Genomic DNA, 20,173 nt, shown 5'->3' with positions numbered 1-20,173 from the left:
GGACCCTATCGCCATCAATGGGTCTGTTGTAAGACAATCAGCAGCTTCAAGTTCTTCTGCCTTCATTAACAATGATCTAAAGCTGGGGGCAACACAGAGAGCATCCTGATAATTGGTTGCATCACTGCATGGCATGGGAACTGCACTGCTTTCTTCCGCAAAGTGTGACTGAGGGTAGTACAGACAGCTACCCTCCACTGAGCTTCGCTCTACCCAGGATATAATACAACAGTGTCAGTAAAGTCTGCAGGGTTATCAAAGACCCCAAGCCTCCCCAACCATGGACTTTTTCAGCTGTTACCACCTAGCAAGCGGCAATGCTGTGTTCACACTGGCAGATACAAAATATACAAAGATACAAAACTACACTTTGTATCTGAAGTTGAAACCAGCTCAACGTTTTTGTAGCTGTTGTAGCTTTTGTAGCAGCAATGCAAATAACACAGCCTCAAGGCGTGGACCAGCAGACTCCGTCCTTCCGTCCTAACCCTATATGCTATGCACGTTCCAACATACAGTTCATACATGTTCTGTGAGGACACAGAAGGCAGGGCTACAGAGCACCGAACCCGTTGACCCTCCCCTGGTCCATACAGTATACAGGCTGCTACAACTTGATGCATGGGACTTTGTGAAACCATTACAGTATTCCACCAGGCAACCAGGCTTCAACGGCCTGTTAAGGCATCTCACAATTTGCATTTGTTATAACTTATTACATACTTACACTTATTTGTTGTTAATTTGAAAATGGCTTTCTTCCTATGCTTTCTCCCCTACTTGTTTATTACCAAATTCTGCCACGAGGGGGAGCTTTCTACAAGATAATGGGGTAGTAAGTTGTATGCTTGTGTTTTAGACTTGGAGATAATAGTGTAACTTTTGTGTTGACTGTTACTGTGCCATAGGACTGAAATGAGCAGATGTATTTTATTTTTTTATTATTAGTTTATGTATTTCTTTATTTTTATTGTAATACATTTGAAGGCTGATCCTTGAAGTAGCCCCAGACTGGTCTGTGTTGTAGCCTGGTTGTTACAGAAGAAAACCATCTCCTTGCACATCAATAAGATCAATTAACTAGCTTTTAAACTTTTGATGGTAGATAAGTCCCTGAATTGCTCTACAAATTATGTTAGATTATCCTTTTAGCTCCTATCCTGTCTGTGATGTTTGGCATTTTGGGTCAGTGTGTGTTTACCAGCAACTTAAAACTTTATAGGCACTTCTTGGTTATAGACCAAAGTCACGGTGAGCCACGCCTATTGTCCATGTGCTGCACAATCTCTCCATCCCCTCCTTAACACACGCACAGTGTTTTGCATAAAATGTGTGTCAGTAGGGCAGAGCTTTCCCCGCCCGGCACATGCAGAGTGCACATGTAATAACGTGGCTTTGCTAAACGCATACCACCGCGGTCGAATAAGCGCATCAAACTCCCCTCAGCACTAGATCCCCGCCAATGGAAATGCACAAAGTAGTGTAAAGGAGAGAGAGAGAGAGAGAGAGAGAGAGAGAGAGAGAGAGAGAGAGAGAGAGAGAGAGAGAACGGATATCGCAGGTTTCACAGAGCGAGCAAAATCCCACACAGACAGAAGTTGAGGGGACAACATAACGGTCACATTTCCTCTGACTCACCTGCAAACGTGATTGGTGCATGCGTGTGTGTGTGTGTGTGCGCGTGCGTTTGTATCAGTAGCTGGGTGTGTCAACTCACTCCATTAACGGACATCCGATCCAGCTGATGATGACTCTAGATTCTTTTTTTTTTTTAGTTGATGAGAATCGGTCGCGCGATATCACACGCACTTGAGACCAGGAGGATTGACGCACGATCCAGAGCGCAGAGAACGCGTCAAGGTATCTTTACTGGGAGAAGCTCTTCAGTTGTACCGCGCACCTCTTCAGTGTATCAGTGAGCACAGTATAGCCTAATACATCAGCCTGCAGAAGCTATAGTTTATAAGGAAACTTCACGCTCGTCGCTGGACACATTGACATTATTGCTACCACTTGCGCGCTCTATGGACCTGGCAGGTGTGGGTCTTCTTGAGTTTCCCACCTGCTCTCCTTAAGACTTTCACTGCAGTCCTTTCGATATAATCAAGACTACAGATATATCAGCATCACCAATAGAGATGGATAACAGTCCTGGAGGTAAGAAAAACATCATTATCATATTATAGCGACAGTGTCAGCTAATTTGAACGCTAATCGTGACATTGACACATTATTATTATTAGATGATTTGACTCAAGATGTTATTTTCTTTGATGTTGCAAACAATTAACAGGCAGGCAGGGTTAATTATGTCTTGCCAGTTTGTCATCATAGTATAGCTATAGGACCACTAACGCATTTGATAATGCTAGAATACTAGAGTGTATTATTCTTTTATTTAGATTTGTGCATGCAGTTTTGCATTGATCTCTACATGATGTGCGCTTAACTGCATTGCCTGCTTAACACTGGCAAGTGGCAATTATGTCCGTGCAAGATCGTATCAGAGACGTTTTACCTTGTAGGCTACAGATTGTTTTATACAGCTTTGATGTCAACTATTCTGATAGTTAAGTTTATAGCCTTTTTTTTTTGCACCGCCCAATGCGTAGCCTATTGACCTATATTTTTGATTTAAAATGCATAAGCATCCACGTGGTTAAAAGTGAACTTGATCAGCATCTTTGACTTTATTCAGCATGCATGAATTACGGATTTTTATTAAAACTGTCAAGTCTGATACGCTCAAGTTGTTTGCCCCGCATGGGTTGTGGGCTGTGGTGGTATACAGTATACTTTCTGTTTTCCTTCCAAGAAGACAAACTCACGTGGAGCTACAGTAACTGTCAATGTAGTCACAGGCTGTCAGTCAACTTTATGCACTCAACTTTATTAGTGTGTGCAGTGGTAGAGTATGTGCAGTGGTAGAGGGGTAGTAGTTTTTTTTTTAAATACTTAAGTAAAACTATCAATACTGCAATGTAGAAATACTCTGATACAAGTAAAATTCCGGTATTCAAAATGTAGGCCTACTTGAGTAAAAGTACAAAAGTATGTTGGCATCAAAATATACTTAAAGTACCAAAAGTAGTCATTGTGCAGAATGTCCCGTTTCACAAGTTCAAAATGTATGCAAATCTTTTGAAAATAGCCGATCTACAAGATTGCTGATGTATCAGCAAAGTAACTAGTAAAGCTGTCAAATAATTGTAGTGGAGTAAAAGTACAATATGTGCCTCTGAGATGTAGTGGAGTAGAAGTAAAATGATTGAAACTTGGAAATACTGAAGAAAGTAAAAAATACCTCAAAATTGTACTTAAGTGCAGTACTTGAGTAAATGTACTTAGTTACTTTACTAACCTTACCTCACCACTGGATGTGTGCGTGTGTGTGTGTGTGTGTGTGTGTGTGTGTGGGGGGGGGGGGGGCAAGGAAACGCTGGTGTTGAAGGTGTAGTAGGTAATGGCCATTATCTCAGTGACACCAGAGATAATGGTATTGGTATAATAAGATAATAAACAGGGTTATAGGAGGGTACACATGGCCTGTGTCCATTTCCATTGTTAATTGACTAGTAGTGACTCATTTACAATAGGGTGGTCACGTTTCAAAACAGGTGAGAGAATGCATTGAGGCGTATACCCTATATATGCTATGCACGTTCCAACATACAGTTCATACATGTTCTGTGAGGACACAGAAGGCAGGGCTACAGAGCACTGAACCCGTTGACCGACCTCCCCTCCCCTCATCCGTACTGTGTACAGGCTGCTACAACTTGATGCATGGGACTGTGTGAAACCATTACAGCATGTTAAAGGAGGGACGTCATAATGGTACATGGGGTAAAAAGACAAGATTGCATTTCGTTCCACATATAGGGTTTTTGGACACCTACAGAGTAGCCAACATACTACATGATATGCTACACTTTCACTTTGGTGGTTGATACTAAGATATCTTTTTTTATCTTGATCATATTTGGGGATGGGGTAGCCCTCGTTAACAACCCTGTCACGTGTAAACGCGCAAAATAGACATTTAGGTTCCCAGAACAGGAGTTCACTGAGTTCGTTTTGTCGTAGGTGAACATGTGACAAAATAAAACAAGGGCCAATAAGACATGGCATATTTGCTTGCGCGCAAACATAAACCCAATAATTTTGATCCCTGTGCAGCAACATTCCAGTCCTGTCAGTAGGCTACATACACAACATGTCACTTAAATGGAAACGAATGATAATAGGGTGCTGGTGCCTGGTGGTGCGTGATTCCCAGAAATATTGCAATATTATAGATACCCCCCACCCCCCCAAAAAAGAAAATCAAAAAAGACAAAGGAGAAGAAAAAAAAAAGCGAAAAAAAAACGCGCACATCCACTAAATAGAGCAGCACTTTATGTCTCTTTAATGTTAAGCCCCTGACGGCGAGCTTTTAGTTTAGTTGGAACTTGGAAGTTGTGGCTGCACTGGATAGAGCGCAGCACCCAGTGTTGCCAGGTTTTGTGAGATAAATAAGCAACCAGGTCTAGGAAAACAAGCCCAAAAGAAGCATCTAACTGAGCACTTTAAATGAAAGCTATTATGCATCGGCTATTTGAAAATGGCCAATCTACAACCTGCACAACTTGTGAGCTTGTAGATCTGCTATTTTCAAAAACTCTTGCAATACAATGTGGAATATTTGGAATATGTTTGAAACATTCTAACAACACAAATGCTCCCTGGCACAAAACTTTTCCAAGAAAATATTTGAGAACCACTGGTTTAAATAACAATTAAAACATTTGGAAGCAAGCCTAAATAAGCAAGTAACCTACACTTTAGAATCACCCCCCCCCCCCCCCCCCACACACACAAAAAACGCAACCCGCAACTACCAATGTTTACAAAACAATACAATTACAAACAAACAAGCCCAAAGTCGCTTTATAATAAGAAGACATGGCAACCCTGGTGTGTATGTGAATGTAGCCTACCATCAAAGCGTCCTCACGTGGATTCCCTCGCAGAGCCGCGTGCGACGCGTGATTCCCAGCCCCCCCCCCCCCCCTACCTCCTCCTCCCCCGGACACTTCTGTGTTGATGCCGCCCGCGGTGATGGAAAGAAAGGGGGAGGTTGGTCAGTGGGTCAACGATTCCATGCATTAACTTTCTTCTCTCTTGTCACGTTTCCCTGCCTCATGATGCGCCTTTCTTGTAGCTTCTATACATACCGAAAGCAATTTCCTTTTTCTTTTTCCCCCCTTTTTTTTCTTTCTTTTTACAATATTTGCCTCTGAGATGTAGTGGAGTAAAAGTATTAATATTTGGAAATGCTCCAGTGAAGTAAAAGTACCTCAGAATTGTTAAGTACAGTACTTGAGTAGATGTACTTAGTTACTTTCCACCAGTGCTCAATTTGAACACCGCAAACATCTGTCAAGAGCATCCACGTCCGCTATAGGTTGTGTTTCAGCCTGGAACGTGACTCTACTGTTAAGCATTCCATGGCCCTGTCATCCAGTGGTGGAAAAAGTACTCAATTTGTTTTACTCAAGTAAAAGTATCAATACTGCAATGTAGAAATACTCTGTTACAGGTAAAGTACGGAATTCAAAATTTACTTGAGTAAAATTACAAAAGTATTGGTAATATCAAAATGTAGTTAATGTACCAAAAGTAGAAAGTAGCTACTCATTATGCAGAAAGTCCCATTTCACAAGTTTTCAAAATGTATAAAAATCTTTTGAAAATAGCAGATCTACAAGCTCAGAACGCGTTGCACCGCAAGGCGTTGTGAGCTTGAAGATCGGCTGTTTTCAAATAACCAAAGTTTAAATATAGGGCTGATGTGGTAAATGTATGTTTTGTAATAATAATCAAAATCTACAAAGTAACTATAGTAACTAAAGTATTAGTAAAAGTATAATATTTGCCTCTGAGATGTTGTGGAGTAGAAGTAAAAGTATTGAAAATCAGAAATACTCCAGTAAAGTAAAAAAATACCTCAGAATTGTAATTAAAAGGTAAATACAGTACTTGAGTAAATGTACTTAGTTAGGCTACTTTCCGCACACTGCTCAATTTGAGCATTGCAAACATCTGTCAAGAAGGTCCAGGGTATCCACGTCCGCTATAGGTTGTGTTACAGCCTGGAACGTGATTCTACTGCTAAGCATCCATGGCCCTGTCATCTCCTGACTCCTGCTCCAGATGATGCTGAAATTGATACATGGATTAACAGGCAGAGGCTACAACACTGTAGTTGATGACATGGTGTAATCCTCAAATGGCTTTTATTGAATCCTGAAGAGAACATGTGTTGATGTGTGTCACTAGTGCATTGTTATCGTTCCATTCAAAATATCATATTTTGATATGTTTATTATTAGTGTCTATTTATGTTGATGCATGCATTTCCACATTAATTGCAAGTGCCAGTGTCAGTGATGCAGCATCCATTCGGAGAGAGGCTTGGGTACATGAATACCATTCTATCATGTTGCTGTTGACCTACTTACTAGCTTGGGTTAATGAAGTCTGTATCAGACTCTGAAACAGTAGGCGCACACAGCTCATGTATAGAAGCAGCCCACATTGAGGCTATTATTTGAGTACCAAATAGCAGAACACTGATAACTGTGCCATCCTTGCAGTCCTTATTTTCCATATACACCCCCCTCTATACAACGCACGAATAAACAAACTTGTTACACAAGTTACAAGCTTTTCATTGATTGTGCATGGCATTCTTCACCAGGCATGGACTAATAGTCAAACAAGCAAAGGGAAGGATAGAGTGAGGAGAGTAGGAGGGGAGGGGAGATTGTTGTGCCCGTGAGGTGCTCACTACTCACGTTTTTCTCTGCCTGCCCCTATAGCCACTAGATTAGTGCTTGCACGGGTAGGCTAAGCTCACGGTCGGCTGTGGGGGACCTGCTGATTCCTCGATTAATGATGTACAGCATGCACTGACCTGAACTGAAGCTTGCACGTATACAGTATAGCCCAAGAGAGTGCATCACTCTGTGCACAGGACCTCCCGTCGAGTGTGCAAGAGCAGTAAACTGCAAAGAGCAATTCCCCTTTAACCCCAATCTCACAATGCCGATCTCCCCCAAGGCCGAAATATGCTCTGAGAAGAAGGGGCCGTTTCATTAAGCCCCGTGTCCCAGAACAACCGCAGGGGAGCTGATCGCTACAGTGCAGCCTGCAGGAAAGGCTTGGCATGCATGTGGTGATTGTGTATCTTGACAGTCAATGAGTTTCTCTTGAGCAGATTGTAAAAACGGATTGTTAATTGAAAGCGTGATGTGGCACCATGCGGGACCATTCATAAACACTCACATGTGAGTCTTCAGGACAGGTGGACATGCAATGTGTTTATGTGGAGAAGGGTGGGGTCACGTCTGTTAAAGCTCAGGTAGAGGTGAGGCTTAATACCTGCGCTGCGTCTGTTGGGACTGTCTGTGGCTCTGGTGTGGGTCAACAAATCCACTGACACGTGCAAGCTAAGGGATTATCAAAGCACTTGAGCCAGACAAAATAATACCTTGTGCAGCAAAGAGCAACACACAGTAAAACAATGATAGGCCTGATGTATTTATCCATATTTTCCATACACAGTAAATCTGTGTTAAATTATCCATAATTCAGAGTATAACCAAATGGACCTGCAAGGGTGCATATTAGTACTCTCTGAGGTAAATTAACACAGAGGATTTTACTATTTACATTACAACGTTATTATAATGTTGAGTTATAGTTGACTGTTGTGAAGATGTGTATATATATATATATATATATATATATATATATATATATATATATATATATATATATATATATATATAGTATATATATATATAGTCCTATATATATATATATATATATATATATATATATATATATATATATATATATATATATATATATATATATATATATATATATATATATATATATATATATATATATATATATATATATATATATGCTGTAATGCATACAGTAAGCATCTGTGTGTCCAGATGAGCACAGCACTGTGTTCAGAATATTTATTATTTATGCAATTAAATTTGCCTTCAAATTGCTTCTTATGATCTTTCCCATGTAGGCTATGTTATCAGTGTATTATCCTAAAAGTGAAATCCATCAGCTACAGTAACAGTAGGACATTCCCTTGGCAAAAAGTGACTCACTTTCTATGGTTGCTAGTGGCCATGAACAGCAGCGATTGAGGCTAAACCGCTACTGTAACCTACAGTATAGTAGTAGTAGGCTTTAATAGGCTGTATAGACTACAGTAGGGCAGGCTACTGATTGTGGTAATTGTATATTCCTGCACACGAGAGTGCGGATTTGTTTCGGGCAGTAAAACCGTGTCAGGAGTCCATGTGAGGCTCTGGTCAGGTGTTGTGTGCAGCACGGTGCCAAGGGAGAGGGACTATTATTGGAGCGGAGGACACGTGACGTGCCTCGGCTCATCTACAACGCATGGCTAGAGATCATAGCTAGAGATGCGAGAGGAGGATGCGAGGGAAAGGAATCTTCGAGATCCCCCCCCCCCCCCCCCCCAAAGAAAAAGAAAAGAAAAGAAAAGAAAAGAAAAAGGGAAAGCCATTTTTTCCCAGAAGAGGGCTCGTACAAAATTGCCTAGCCTACTACATTTGCACGGAGAAGGCTGCTATAGCGTAAAGTGAACGGTTGGTTGGGTGGTGCTGCTCTTGCACGTCCTGTTGCTTGTGCTACCAGCAGCAGGCTGTACACAGTGTCAGTATGTATATTTTTAGCGCCACGATCTCTGTCCGCCTGAGCGCACCTCTTCACAACGATGATGCAAATGCAAATTGTTGTTGCAGAGTTGTTTAGGCGTTGCACGTAAGTTGTGCACGTTGTTACATCACCTCACGTTCAACACATACATGATTTAGGTCATGCTGACCTAGTTAATTATATTCACTTGACCAAGTTATCTATTTACATCCACAATGGATAGGCCTAAATAATGCATTTTTTTTGTTGATTTGCATTGCAGTTCTAAACAAATGCAATTTTAATATAGTATGCATAAGGCATAAAAAAGTCGCTTAAAGTTGTATAAGGCGACAAAGGGAATATACAGTATTATATACATCGTATGCTTATTCCAATTCCTCTGAAAAGAGCTTGTGTATCCAACATGCTTAACAATGTACATGAATGACATTGTTACAATGGTTCAGTCAGCCAGGAATACTCACATCATAGATGTAACAATTTATTGCAACAATTGGAGCTGGTGCTGATGGTGCTCTGCTCATACTCCCTGAAATAGCCAAGTAGCATGCTAAGCTCAGGGAGCTTGATGCAGGTCCCCATTGACCCTCCCATGGATGGACAAGAGCGGGCCCAAAGCAAGGCCTTGAATTCAGTTTAAGCTTTGAGTCATGCAAGACTCTGAACTTGAAAGATGGAGACTGGGGCAGTAGAGGCAATGCTTTGCCAGCAGCCATTGGCAGAGATCAAGTGTGAGAACTCGGCCTGTGACTGGCGTGTAGAAGTGTGTGGTTGATTAGAGAACGCTAATTCAATCAGCTGTCTGACAGCTGATTACAGCTGGGGCGTATTACTCCTGTGTTCTGCATATAGCCATGATGCTTCATTTACGTAATCAACTTGAACTCCCCGACCCTGACCTTTCTGTCAAGATAACTGCTCAACTAACACGGTAACTAGTCAACTAAAGGCCTCTATCCCTCTCTCTTGACTGCAGGAGGGGTGATCCTATATGCAGGTTCCTCGGGCAGTTCCAGCCCTAGTCCAGGCAGCCCGTCTAGCGGGTACCAGACCCAGTCACCTTCTTCCCACTCCCAGCCCTCGTCTCCGGAGGAAGTCACCTTCACAGAGATCGGAGCATTGAAACAGAGGACGGAACAGAGATGCGTTTCATCGTCCTCCAAGTTGGTGTTCCAGTTCCCAGAGGCGTTCAGTGGCCCCTCGACAGCAGCAGCTGCCACTCCTCAGCACACCTATGCACATCCCATCGCAGGAAAGAGGCCATGCGGGTTCTCAGGAACATTCACCAGTGAGTGTCCTCCAAGGCCTTCCTGTATGACCACTCAACCACTTAAACCCTATATACTGTATGTAGTTGACCGGCATCCCTCAGGGGTCTATACTAGGCGCCCTCCTTTTTTTCCCATCTACACTAAATACTTGGCCTAAATGACCCCTTGCTTCTTTTGGTTTATTTATTTAAAAAAAAAATGTTAATGCAATTTATAATATGATTTTGTTGTTTACATTACTTGTTTGAAATTTTAGATGGAATTTTATTAGTTTTTAAACTGAATGCAGATTTTTTTGCCCTGTGAATTGCCTTGTTAAACAAAGATCCAAAATATACAGTATATATATCTTCGCTGAAAATAGCAGATCTACAAGCTTATAATGCAACCTGTAGATCTGCTATTTTGGCCGAATGCTCACCCCCAAGAATAAGGACGCTAGGGTTGTCGTTATTGTTTTCTCTCAGTGGCTCATCTGACTGGCTGTTTGTCTCTTTGCCCCTTCCTCAGAGACAGGTGGGATGGTTCTGCTCTGCAAGGTGTGCGGGGATATTGCGTCTGGTTTCCACTATGGAGTGCATGCCTGTGAGGGATGCAAGGTAAGCTAACCTATTTGCTTTATGCACTTTGAGTGAATTGGCAATGTGATGGTTTGACTTTGCAGCAATTGATTTTTTAATATTCTTTGGCCGTTCCAGGGCTTTTTCCGCCGTAGCATCCAGCAGAACATCAACTACAAAATGTGCGTGAAGAATGAGAACTGTCTGATTATGCGCATGAACCGGAACCGGTGCCAGCACTGCCGCTTCAAGAAATGCCTCTCCGTCGGCATGTCAAGAGATGGTGAGACATCCTGACACATTTTCATCGTAATGAGAGACTCTTAACGCCATCCAGTCAGCGTGCCACAGTGATCTGATTAGCAAAACCAGTGGGGAAATGGGTAGCCGGCCAGAGTGAGGTACCACTGCGCCGATATGTAGGTCTGCGCGAGGAACGCGATGCATACAATCTTTTGAGGTCATCATGGCAGTAGCTCATTCTCTTGCTCCATTGGTGGTGCTGCAACTTCCTTTGCCCTCCCCGCACGTTGTAACATTGGGACAGGAGATTACCACCTAGCCTTGAATCATTCTTTAAGTTTCAAAGTGTCTTTGGCCTGCCCTTTGCAACATCCTCTTGTTCGCTTGTCTTTTCACTCCCGTTTCAAACAGCACCTCCCTCTCCGTGTGCCCACCATGTTCCCTGATCCCCCCCCCCCCCCTCTAGATCTCCCTGTCAGACCGTGATTTATGAGAATAGGAGCCCTGAAGTCCCTGAAGCTATCTGTCATCCAGAAAACTGCAGCAAACACAGGAATTATTTTAGGAAATTGGAACAGGGGCAACTTGATTACCTTGTGTATGCCCTTATAACATCTTTCCGCAATTAATGAGAGATTCGGTAACAATTAAGCTAGGGATGCAAAAAAAACTGCCTTCTGCTGTCACCGGCTTTGTCGAGCATGACGCTTACATCACCTACTTTTAGCCTTGATTGTTGAACATTGATTGATCACCTATCATTGCGGATTAAGAAAATAGCTGGGCTGACCTAGAAAAACATCGTAGAATTGGGCGTATAGCATACTCATACATCATGACCTACTTGGTGTAGTTTGCCTGTGTTCTTCCTCTCAGTACGGTTTCTACTTATCTCCACCCTACAGTGCTTTGCGTTGCCTGAGCTAGTGAATACTAAAGAGGCGTAGTGTCATTTCTGCATATGCACATTTTTTGGTGCACAGAGAGGTGAGCAGTTGAGCACAGAAAATAGGGTGGGGGAAAAAAACAGCTTAATCAAGGTGCAAACACTCGACCCCCTTAGAGGAGGTGTTGGAAAGAGTCGAGGACCGCAACCTAGAAACCCCTTTTGCTCTGTTTCAGAGTATTGCACAAACAGGAAACCGCATGCAACTGCCTGCAGCCCACATTTAATAGTGAACTCTGATTTCACACAACACAGCTGGATTAATTTAGGTTTGCAAAGCAGGCAAATATTGTAGTCGGTTGGCATGCTGGCATACTTTGGTTGTTTTAACCAGGGGTTTAAGTTACTGGTTATTAGATGATAACTATGAGGATGATTTGTCTAATACTAAATGTTTGTCAGCATTCGCAACTAGATATGGTGTTATATTTTTAACATATATATTTAATGTAAATAATATATAGAAAGATCTATAAGTATATATTTTTTATATCTTAGAATATAGAAAAATATAATATGATATATGGTAGATCCTGACAATATCTTCCGTGTCGAAGACTGCGTCAATGATCTAATTTGATTGGACCCAATGTAGTGTCTTTGTTTTGATCTAAATTACTTAATTAAATTCAGTTTTCATTAACTAGGGTATCAATAATATAGAATCTACGCCGTTGAATCCTTCGTGTTAATTGTGTGTGTGCTTTGCGTTATCACTGTTGGTAGAGTCACTATGCTTTAAGAACTCTTTAAAAAGAGTTTGGTCCCATTGGCCTCTGGCTCTCATCTAACGGTACCCTGCTGTCTCTCCATCTCCCCCTCGAGTTCCGTGCACACAGTGTCATCATCTTCAACATCACCTTGCTGTCACTCATTTTCTCCTCGACCCCTCTTATTCGTTCAGAGTCCACCTCTCTTGTTCTTCTCCCTTTCTCGATCTCAGTGCCAGTGACATCATGCTCACGTTGCCCCACTGCCCTACTTACAAACGGCGGGAGGGAGTTAGAGAAGGAGAGAGGGACAGAGAGAGAGAGAGAGTGGAGGATGAGGCGATGGTAGCAGGGAGTCTATAAATAGCCTATCCAGCTGATGGTTTCTCTGGGATGGGGGTTTGGGGCACGGGAAGGAAGGAAGCATCCATCTCAACAACACACATTCCTGACACGATGCTCTTTAAAATCCGTCAATATTTAAAATGAAACGTGACCATTTTCATGCCTTATGGATTATGTGTCTTATCTCGTGCATTATGCAGGGTTATGTTTATTTATTTTTTTAAAACGTGCTCTACTTTCATGCATGCTCTGTATGATTTATGGTACAGCAGCTTCCCCATATGTACCATAGGTGCTATACTTCAACTAGGGGCAATATATTGATATTCATTGATATTGTGATATTAGACTAGGATAACGTAATATTGCGATATGGCATAAGTGTTGACTTTTTCTGGTTTAAATCTTAACCATTACTTTATATACAAAAAATGCCAAAAGTTGTCCTAAATAGCACAAATAGCCTACAAGCTCACAACATGTTGCATTGTTGCAAGTTGTGAGCTTGTAGATCAGCTAATTTAGCAATTTTTGAAAATCATAACAGCACAGTATACAGTATATTATCATCACAATACGATATTATCGTCATATACTATTGATATTGAGGTATTTGATTACAAATATTATGATATTTGGTTGTAGCCTACTTTCTGTACAGAATGACCATCAGCGAGTAGAAATTGATGTATGCTTATGTTTGTGTTCTCCTCCTAGCTGTGCGTTTTGGTCGCATTCCCAAGAGGGAGAAGCAGAGGCTTCTGGATGAGATGCAGAGCTACATGAACAGTCTAAATGAGTCGGCCGCCATGGACATGGACTCGTCCCCAGTGAGGGAAACGCCCCCCAGCCCAGGAGATGGCAACTCTAAAGAGGCCATCGGAGCTATGTCCAGAGCCTACCAAGACATCTTCACTAGTGGTGGCCAGGAGAGAGTAGCCAAACGGGCGAACATCCCCACCACCACCACCTCCACCAACAACAACAACAATACCGCCTCTCGCTTTTCGCAGGAAGCCGGCTACAACCACGTCTCCTCCTCCCCACCCAGCTCCACCCAGGCTTACCAGACTTGCCCTGCTCCTGCTCCTACCTCTCGCTGTCCAGTTGTCCATAATGACAACCAACTCACGTTCCCAACGGTGGACAACAACAGCCGCTATAATAACTACCTGATGTCCTCCAGTCAGAATCACAACCTGTGCGACCGCACCGCACCTCAAGGGGGCGCCACAGCCAACCATAACAATTTCGCTAGTGTGGGGAACCCTGCCCAAAGTCAGCCTTCTTCCTGCCCTTGGAAATTAGCTCAAGGAGCTAAAGTGCTGGTAAGTACGCGATGTGACTTTGTGGTACATAGCAAGGTCTTGCTATATATCTTGTTTGGCGAACAAATTCTGATTCTCCTTTTTCTCTCTCTCTCTCTCTCTTTCTCACAGGCCTGTCCTCTCAATGCGTGCCCTGTGTCTGGGGCGGATCGCACCAGTCAGCAGATATGGGAGTCCTTCTCGCAGTGTTTCACTCCCGCTGTCAAGGAGGTGGTAGAATTCGCCAAAGGCATCCCAGGATTCCAAGAGCTTAGCCAACAAGACCAGGTTATGCTGCTCAAGTCGGGCACGTTTCAGGTAATGACCACAAATTAACCACGTAAGCCCAACAGTACTTCATTGTGCGACTAATAGTGAAAATCTACAAGCTCTCAACGCATTGCGAGCATGTAGATTGGCTATTTTTCAATTAAAAAAAGGATAAATAATAAACTTTTTTTAAATAAACTTTTTCTTTTTCTCTTGTTTCTTTAGGTTCTGATGGTGAGATTCTGCACTCTGTTCAATCCTGAGGAGCGTACAGTGACCTTCCTGAATGGCCAAACCTACCCTTTGCCCACCCTACGGGTTCTGGGCATGGGGTCCCTGCTGGACGCCATGTTTGAATTCAGTGAGAAGTTGGGTTCACTGGGGCTGGAGCCTGATGAGATGGCCCTCTTCATGGCTGTGGTGTTGGTCTCCGCAGGTGAGAGAGAGAGAGAGAGAGAGAGACAGTAAAACACAGTGGTGGAAGAAGTAAAAAAAAAATGTTTTACTTAATTAATTACCACAATATAGAAATACGTAGGTATGCAGAATGTCCACTATTACGTTTTTTCAAAAGCTTTCAAATATTGTCAAGATCTTTTGAAAATAATGTATTTTCTAGTAGCCTAGAAAATAGACATACTGTACATAATGTACTTACTTACTTACTTACTTACTACAGTACAGGAAAATTCAAGTAAAGTAAAAGTAGCCTACCTCAAAATTGGACTTACTGTATACAGTACTTGAGTAAATGTACTTAGTTACTTTCCATCACGGGTAAAAACAAGTCTGAGTGAAGTCTTTACATCACAGACTGCTCACTATGTAGTAAATAAAGCATTAATGAGCAATAAAAGTGTTCTTTTCTGTTAAAGTGACATCCACATTGTGTGTATTCTACAGACCGTTCTGGTATCACCGACATGCGGGCTGTGGAGCAGCTCCAGGAGGGTCTGATACGCGCGCTGCGCTCGCTGATCACGCGCCGTCGCCCGGACGACAGCACCCTCTTCCCCAAGCTCCTCCTGCGTCTCCCGGACCTGCGAACCCTCAACAACATGCACTCAGACAAACTGTTGGCCTTCCGCATCGACCCTTGAACAGGCCGCTCACATAGACAGTGCACACATGCAGAGCGCACACACACACACACACACACACACAGATATATACGTATATGGAAACATATTTGATGCACATGCTATATAAGTGTCGACTCATTACTTCCAAGAGCGGGACTTACTTGGAAATCGAAGAATTGAGGAACAATATATTGTGCAATTTGTTTTTCAAAACACAAAAGAACACAAAAAAAGATTGCAGAGATTACTTTTTTTTCATTCAAGAGATTGATCTTCATTCACTATTTACACACACACACACACACACACACACACACACACACACACACACACACACACACACACGCACACACACACGCACACACACACGCACACACACACGCACACACACACGCACGCACACACGTACATGTACACACTCACACCTCAGTGTCTCTTAGAGGTTCTACTGAGACTATAAATCAATATGTAGGCTTACAGTTAACCTTTACTTCCAGTCTCCTTCAGACCAAAAGCCTGGAACACTTAAGTTCTCCTTATTCCTAAAGTCGTTATAAACAGGCCATCATTAATAAATCACATCTAAAAGAGCTATCGTAGATCATAGATCCAAACAGTTACGACTTAGGGACCATTAATGATGACTGAATATGTTTCTTTTTGTGTATAAGACAAAAGGGATCCTGTATATAATACGTAATTAAGCTTAAAGCTTGGCATCTTAAGGTCATTGTGCATCACTGTTTCACTAAGAAGGATATACTATCTGCATTAGTACTGCAATAAAATCACTATTAAATGTGTCACCCTATATAATAGGATCCATTTAATCTTCTATCAATTTGTTAATGAAATGGATGATCTTCAAGGAAACTATGGTTTCACAAGTAAGCAAGTATATGAATCCTATTTCACAAAACTGTTATGTATAATGTGTGTCAGTGTGTCGTCTATCTGGACCCACATCAGGACTGATGGAGACTACCTCCACATCATGCATGTTGAGTTTTGTCGTCCTTATGTTTTCTTTTGTGGCTGTAAATATTGTGTTAATCCAATGTCTCCATAAGGATTGAACTGATATGGTGGATCTGACGGATGAGTTCAGAGTCTAGAGGAATGTATTCATCTTTCTGCACCAAGTGGGGGCTTCGCCAAAGCCATGGGGAAAATAGTGGAGCTTCTTATTAGAGCGGTGGTTGTCAAACTTTTTAAATTTGTACACTCACAGAGTTACAGACCTGTAAGGGTCCATTTGGTTCCTTACTGTCATGCAATAATTAAGCTGGGGACCACCCTGGAACCCTCTCTCGAGGACCCCTGGTGGTCCCCGGACCAAAACTTTGAGAACCACTGTCTATAGACCATATTCACACGGTGGCCATATTGGAATTTAACATTGAAAGTGCCGCCACCCAGGGTGGCTACTTTCATTGACTTCATAGAAACATGGCCGCCGTGTGAATATGGTCTATAGAGAGCAGAGCTCAGACACACTTCTTGCTGTCAGATGATGTAACTATAACCAGCATACTCCCTGAAATCACCAGCACTCACTCCACATGCATTCTTTCCTCTACCCCCAATGTTTGTCATACAAACACAAGCGATATTTTTTTCGGGTTTGGGATCTTATTTGATTGTTCAAATCCTCTCCCTGCTTGCTTATTTGATTACGGTCGATTATTATGATTGATTGAGCACATCTTGTACATTTTGTAAATGTTTCTTCCTGCATATAGAAATGATATAATGATATAAAGTTGGAATTATGTACCTACTGACTCATCTCGTTTGTCCTTCTTTTTGCCCGACGCAGTCAGTCAAAATATACAATAAAAAAAACAAGAACAAGTGTGAAAAAACATGAGTGGATCCCAGAAATGGGGCCAACTGTGCACTGACCCACATGAGGAAAGTTACAACAAGTACATTTTTTTTTTTTATTGAGCAAAGAAGCAGGGTGCCTAGTTGTTTAGCTCTTTAAGACTGGGATCGCATCTTCTGTGTGTCATTTTTAGATTTCGTTGGGCTATTCAAAAATAGCAAATACACAAGCTCATAGCGCGGCACCGAGTGCCGCGCTATGAGCTTGTAGATCTGCTATTTTTGAAAAATCATGAAAAGTTGTGCAAATATTTGATTTTTTTCCTTTTTTTTGCAGACATTTGTAACTCAAATCTTTGCTTCTGGGGGTTCCTGGGACTAAATATTTTACAAATGTTGGCTTTAAAAAATAAATAATAGCCAAAGAAATCTAAAAATGGCACACAGATGCGTTCCCGGTCTTAATGGGTTAAAAGACAATCTCATAACCAGCAGGTCTCTCAGGTTTGATGCTTAAAACAGGCTGTAAAAGATAATGGTTTCTCAACACATCAGTGAGTAGGACACATACATAGCACACTTAAGTTGCTCTGGAGCATCAACTAGCTAAATGTAAGAAAATGTTTAGATGCAGTGGTGGAAGAAGTACTCACATTTTGTACTTAAGTAAAAGTAGCAATACCACAATGTAGAAATACATACAAGTAAAAGTACCAGTATTCAAAATGTACTTGAGTACAAAAGTATTGTCATCAAAATATACTTAAGTACTAAAAGTAAGAGTACTCATTGTGCGCAATGTCCCATTTCACAAGTTTCCAAATGTATAAAAATCCTTTGAAAATAGCAGATCTACATGCTCATTGCAATGCGCTGTGCATGAGCTTGTAGATTGGCTATTTTCAAATAGCCAAAGTATAGGTCTGAAGTGGTTAATGTATGTTTTACAAAGTAACTAATAGGCTAACTAAAATGTTCAAATACTTGTTGTGGAGGAAAAGTGCAAAAGTTGCCTCTTAGATGTAACAGTCTAGAAGTAAATGTATTGAAAACTGGAAATACCATTCCAGCACGGGGGTGCTAAGAAACTAAATACATGTAACCAAGTGCTGTACTTGATTGATTGATTGATTGATGTACTTTATTTAGTAAGACATGACAACAACAGTACATGAAAGTACAAATGGAAGTACAAATTCACAATACAATTAATTAAGTAAGTACAGAACTTGAGTACATGTACTGAATTACTTTCCACCAATGGTTATATGGTATATACATACATATACAGTATGTATCCCTTGTGCACCTAAACTAAGATGAGTACTTACCTAGAAACTGAACTTGGTCACAGAAGAAGGAAAGGTGTGCCTGTGATACTTCTCTAAAACCACATACTGTGCAGCCCAAGCACCTTGGGACAGAATCCTCCCCTACATTAAATAGAGCATATTCTATTCCCCTGGTAAATTTCTATTTCTAATTTGTTGATCTTAAATATAGAGAACTTAAAAAGAACAGGGGCAATCCCACTGTCAAAAAAAGAAAAGAAAAGGATAATATGTTTGTTGTTAGTCACTCAGTTTATGTTATGTAGGCTATGCCTACATAACAGGCTATGTTAAAGATGCAAAATCATACAGGCTAATATGCAGTGGTGGAAGAAGTACTTTTGTTAAGTAAAAGTATCAATGCTGCAATGCAGACATACTCTGTTACAAGTTCAAGTCTGGTATTAAGAATTGACTTGAGTAAAAGTACAAATGTATTGGCATCAAAATGTACTTAAAGTGCCAAAAGTGAAAGTACTCATTATGCAGAAATCTTCCATTTCATGTTTTCAAAATGCATGAGACCATTTGAAAATAGCAGATCTACAAGCTCACAACGTGAGGGGTCCCAGGGGGGGACCCAGGGGTCCTTGAGGGAGTTCTAGGGGGTCCCCAGCTAAATGATAGACTAGGCACCAAATGGACCCTTATTGGTCTGTAACTCTGAGAGTGTACACATGGTGTACATTTGTACACTCTCAGAGTTAAATTGACATAGATTTTACAATATAAATGGGGGTCTGTAGCCCTAATGCATGTCAAACTGGGGGCTGAAATTAAAATGGTTGAGAATCACTGCTAGAGCCGTAAAAAAAATCTTCTTTTATGGGGGTCCCTGGCATATCTTTTGAAATGGGGGTCCGCGGGCTAATAAGTGTCAATTTGGGGGTCCTTGACATGAAAAAGTTTGAGAACCACTGCTTTACACCACTGATAATATGGCAGCTCAGTCAGGGCATATTTTTTTTATGGTTTCTAAAAATCATTGACTGCTGTAAAAGCAAAACAAAACAACGGCCCACGACGCCACCATGTGGTCAATGTGGGTCAATTGACGGAAGTGCATGATGTGTTGTTGAAAGTGCTCTGTGCTCTAGTTATGTCTCTACAACCAGAATGATGCTGATTCTGTTAGTGCATTGTTTTAATCATGTGGAGACAACATTAAACGGGATGGTAAGATTTTTTCTTTTTTAAATATATATAATGTCATGTGTCACCACGCAAAAAAGGATGAAGATGTCGCTTTAGGATTTTAACTCGAGGGCTAACGTTAGCTCTTGAGTAGCATGTGATGTGAGTGTGACACACATTAACTTTGGCAGGAAAGCAGGCTAACCGGCTAGCCTGTTTCTGTTATAGGCTACTCCTTATATTAGACACATGTTAGGTATTATTATTATTATTGTTGTTGTTGTTGAGTTTTCACTTTAAATTAGTAATTCAATTAAAGCAATTAAGCCTTTCTAACCAATCATACCTGATTGATTGATTGATTGATTGAATACTTTATTTGTCAA

General features: G+C 41.4%; 2 protein-coding genes across 2 annotated transcripts in view; both read left to right on the top strand.

Annotated features, from left to right (window-relative positions):
- Positions 1-20,173, top strand: part of mfsd5 (major facilitator superfamily domain containing 5) — a 173,382-nt gene that overhangs the window by 150,025 nt on the left and 3,184 nt on the right. Inside the window, exon 2 of the mRNA XM_084068463.1 lies at positions 19,789-19,829. The gene's annotated coding sequence lies outside the window, so the exon portion shown is untranslated. The remainder of the gene's footprint in view (positions 1-19,788; positions 19,830-20,173) is intronic.
- Positions 1,525-16,835, top strand: nr1d4a (nuclear receptor subfamily 1, group D, member 4a). The gene is made up of 8 exons (XM_084069393.1): positions 1,525-2,157; positions 9,738-10,049; positions 10,543-10,631; positions 10,731-10,875; positions 13,554-14,164; positions 14,276-14,461; positions 14,639-14,849; positions 15,317-16,835. Exons 1-8 carry the CDS (start codon positions 2,139-2,141, stop codon positions 15,511-15,513), a joined length of 1,770 nt encoding a protein of 589 aa, XP_083925519.1. The 5' UTR covers positions 1,525-2,138; the 3' UTR covers positions 15,514-16,835.

The sequence above is a fragment of the Gymnoscopelus microlampas genome, assembly GCF_963454915.1.
Source record: "Gymnoscopelus microlampas genome assembly, chromosome: 10".
In the NCBI taxonomy this organism is placed as follows: Eukaryota; Metazoa; Chordata; class Actinopteri; order Myctophiformes; family Myctophidae; genus Gymnoscopelus; species Gymnoscopelus microlampas.
This window is presented reverse-complemented; position numbering and strand designations above follow the sequence as displayed.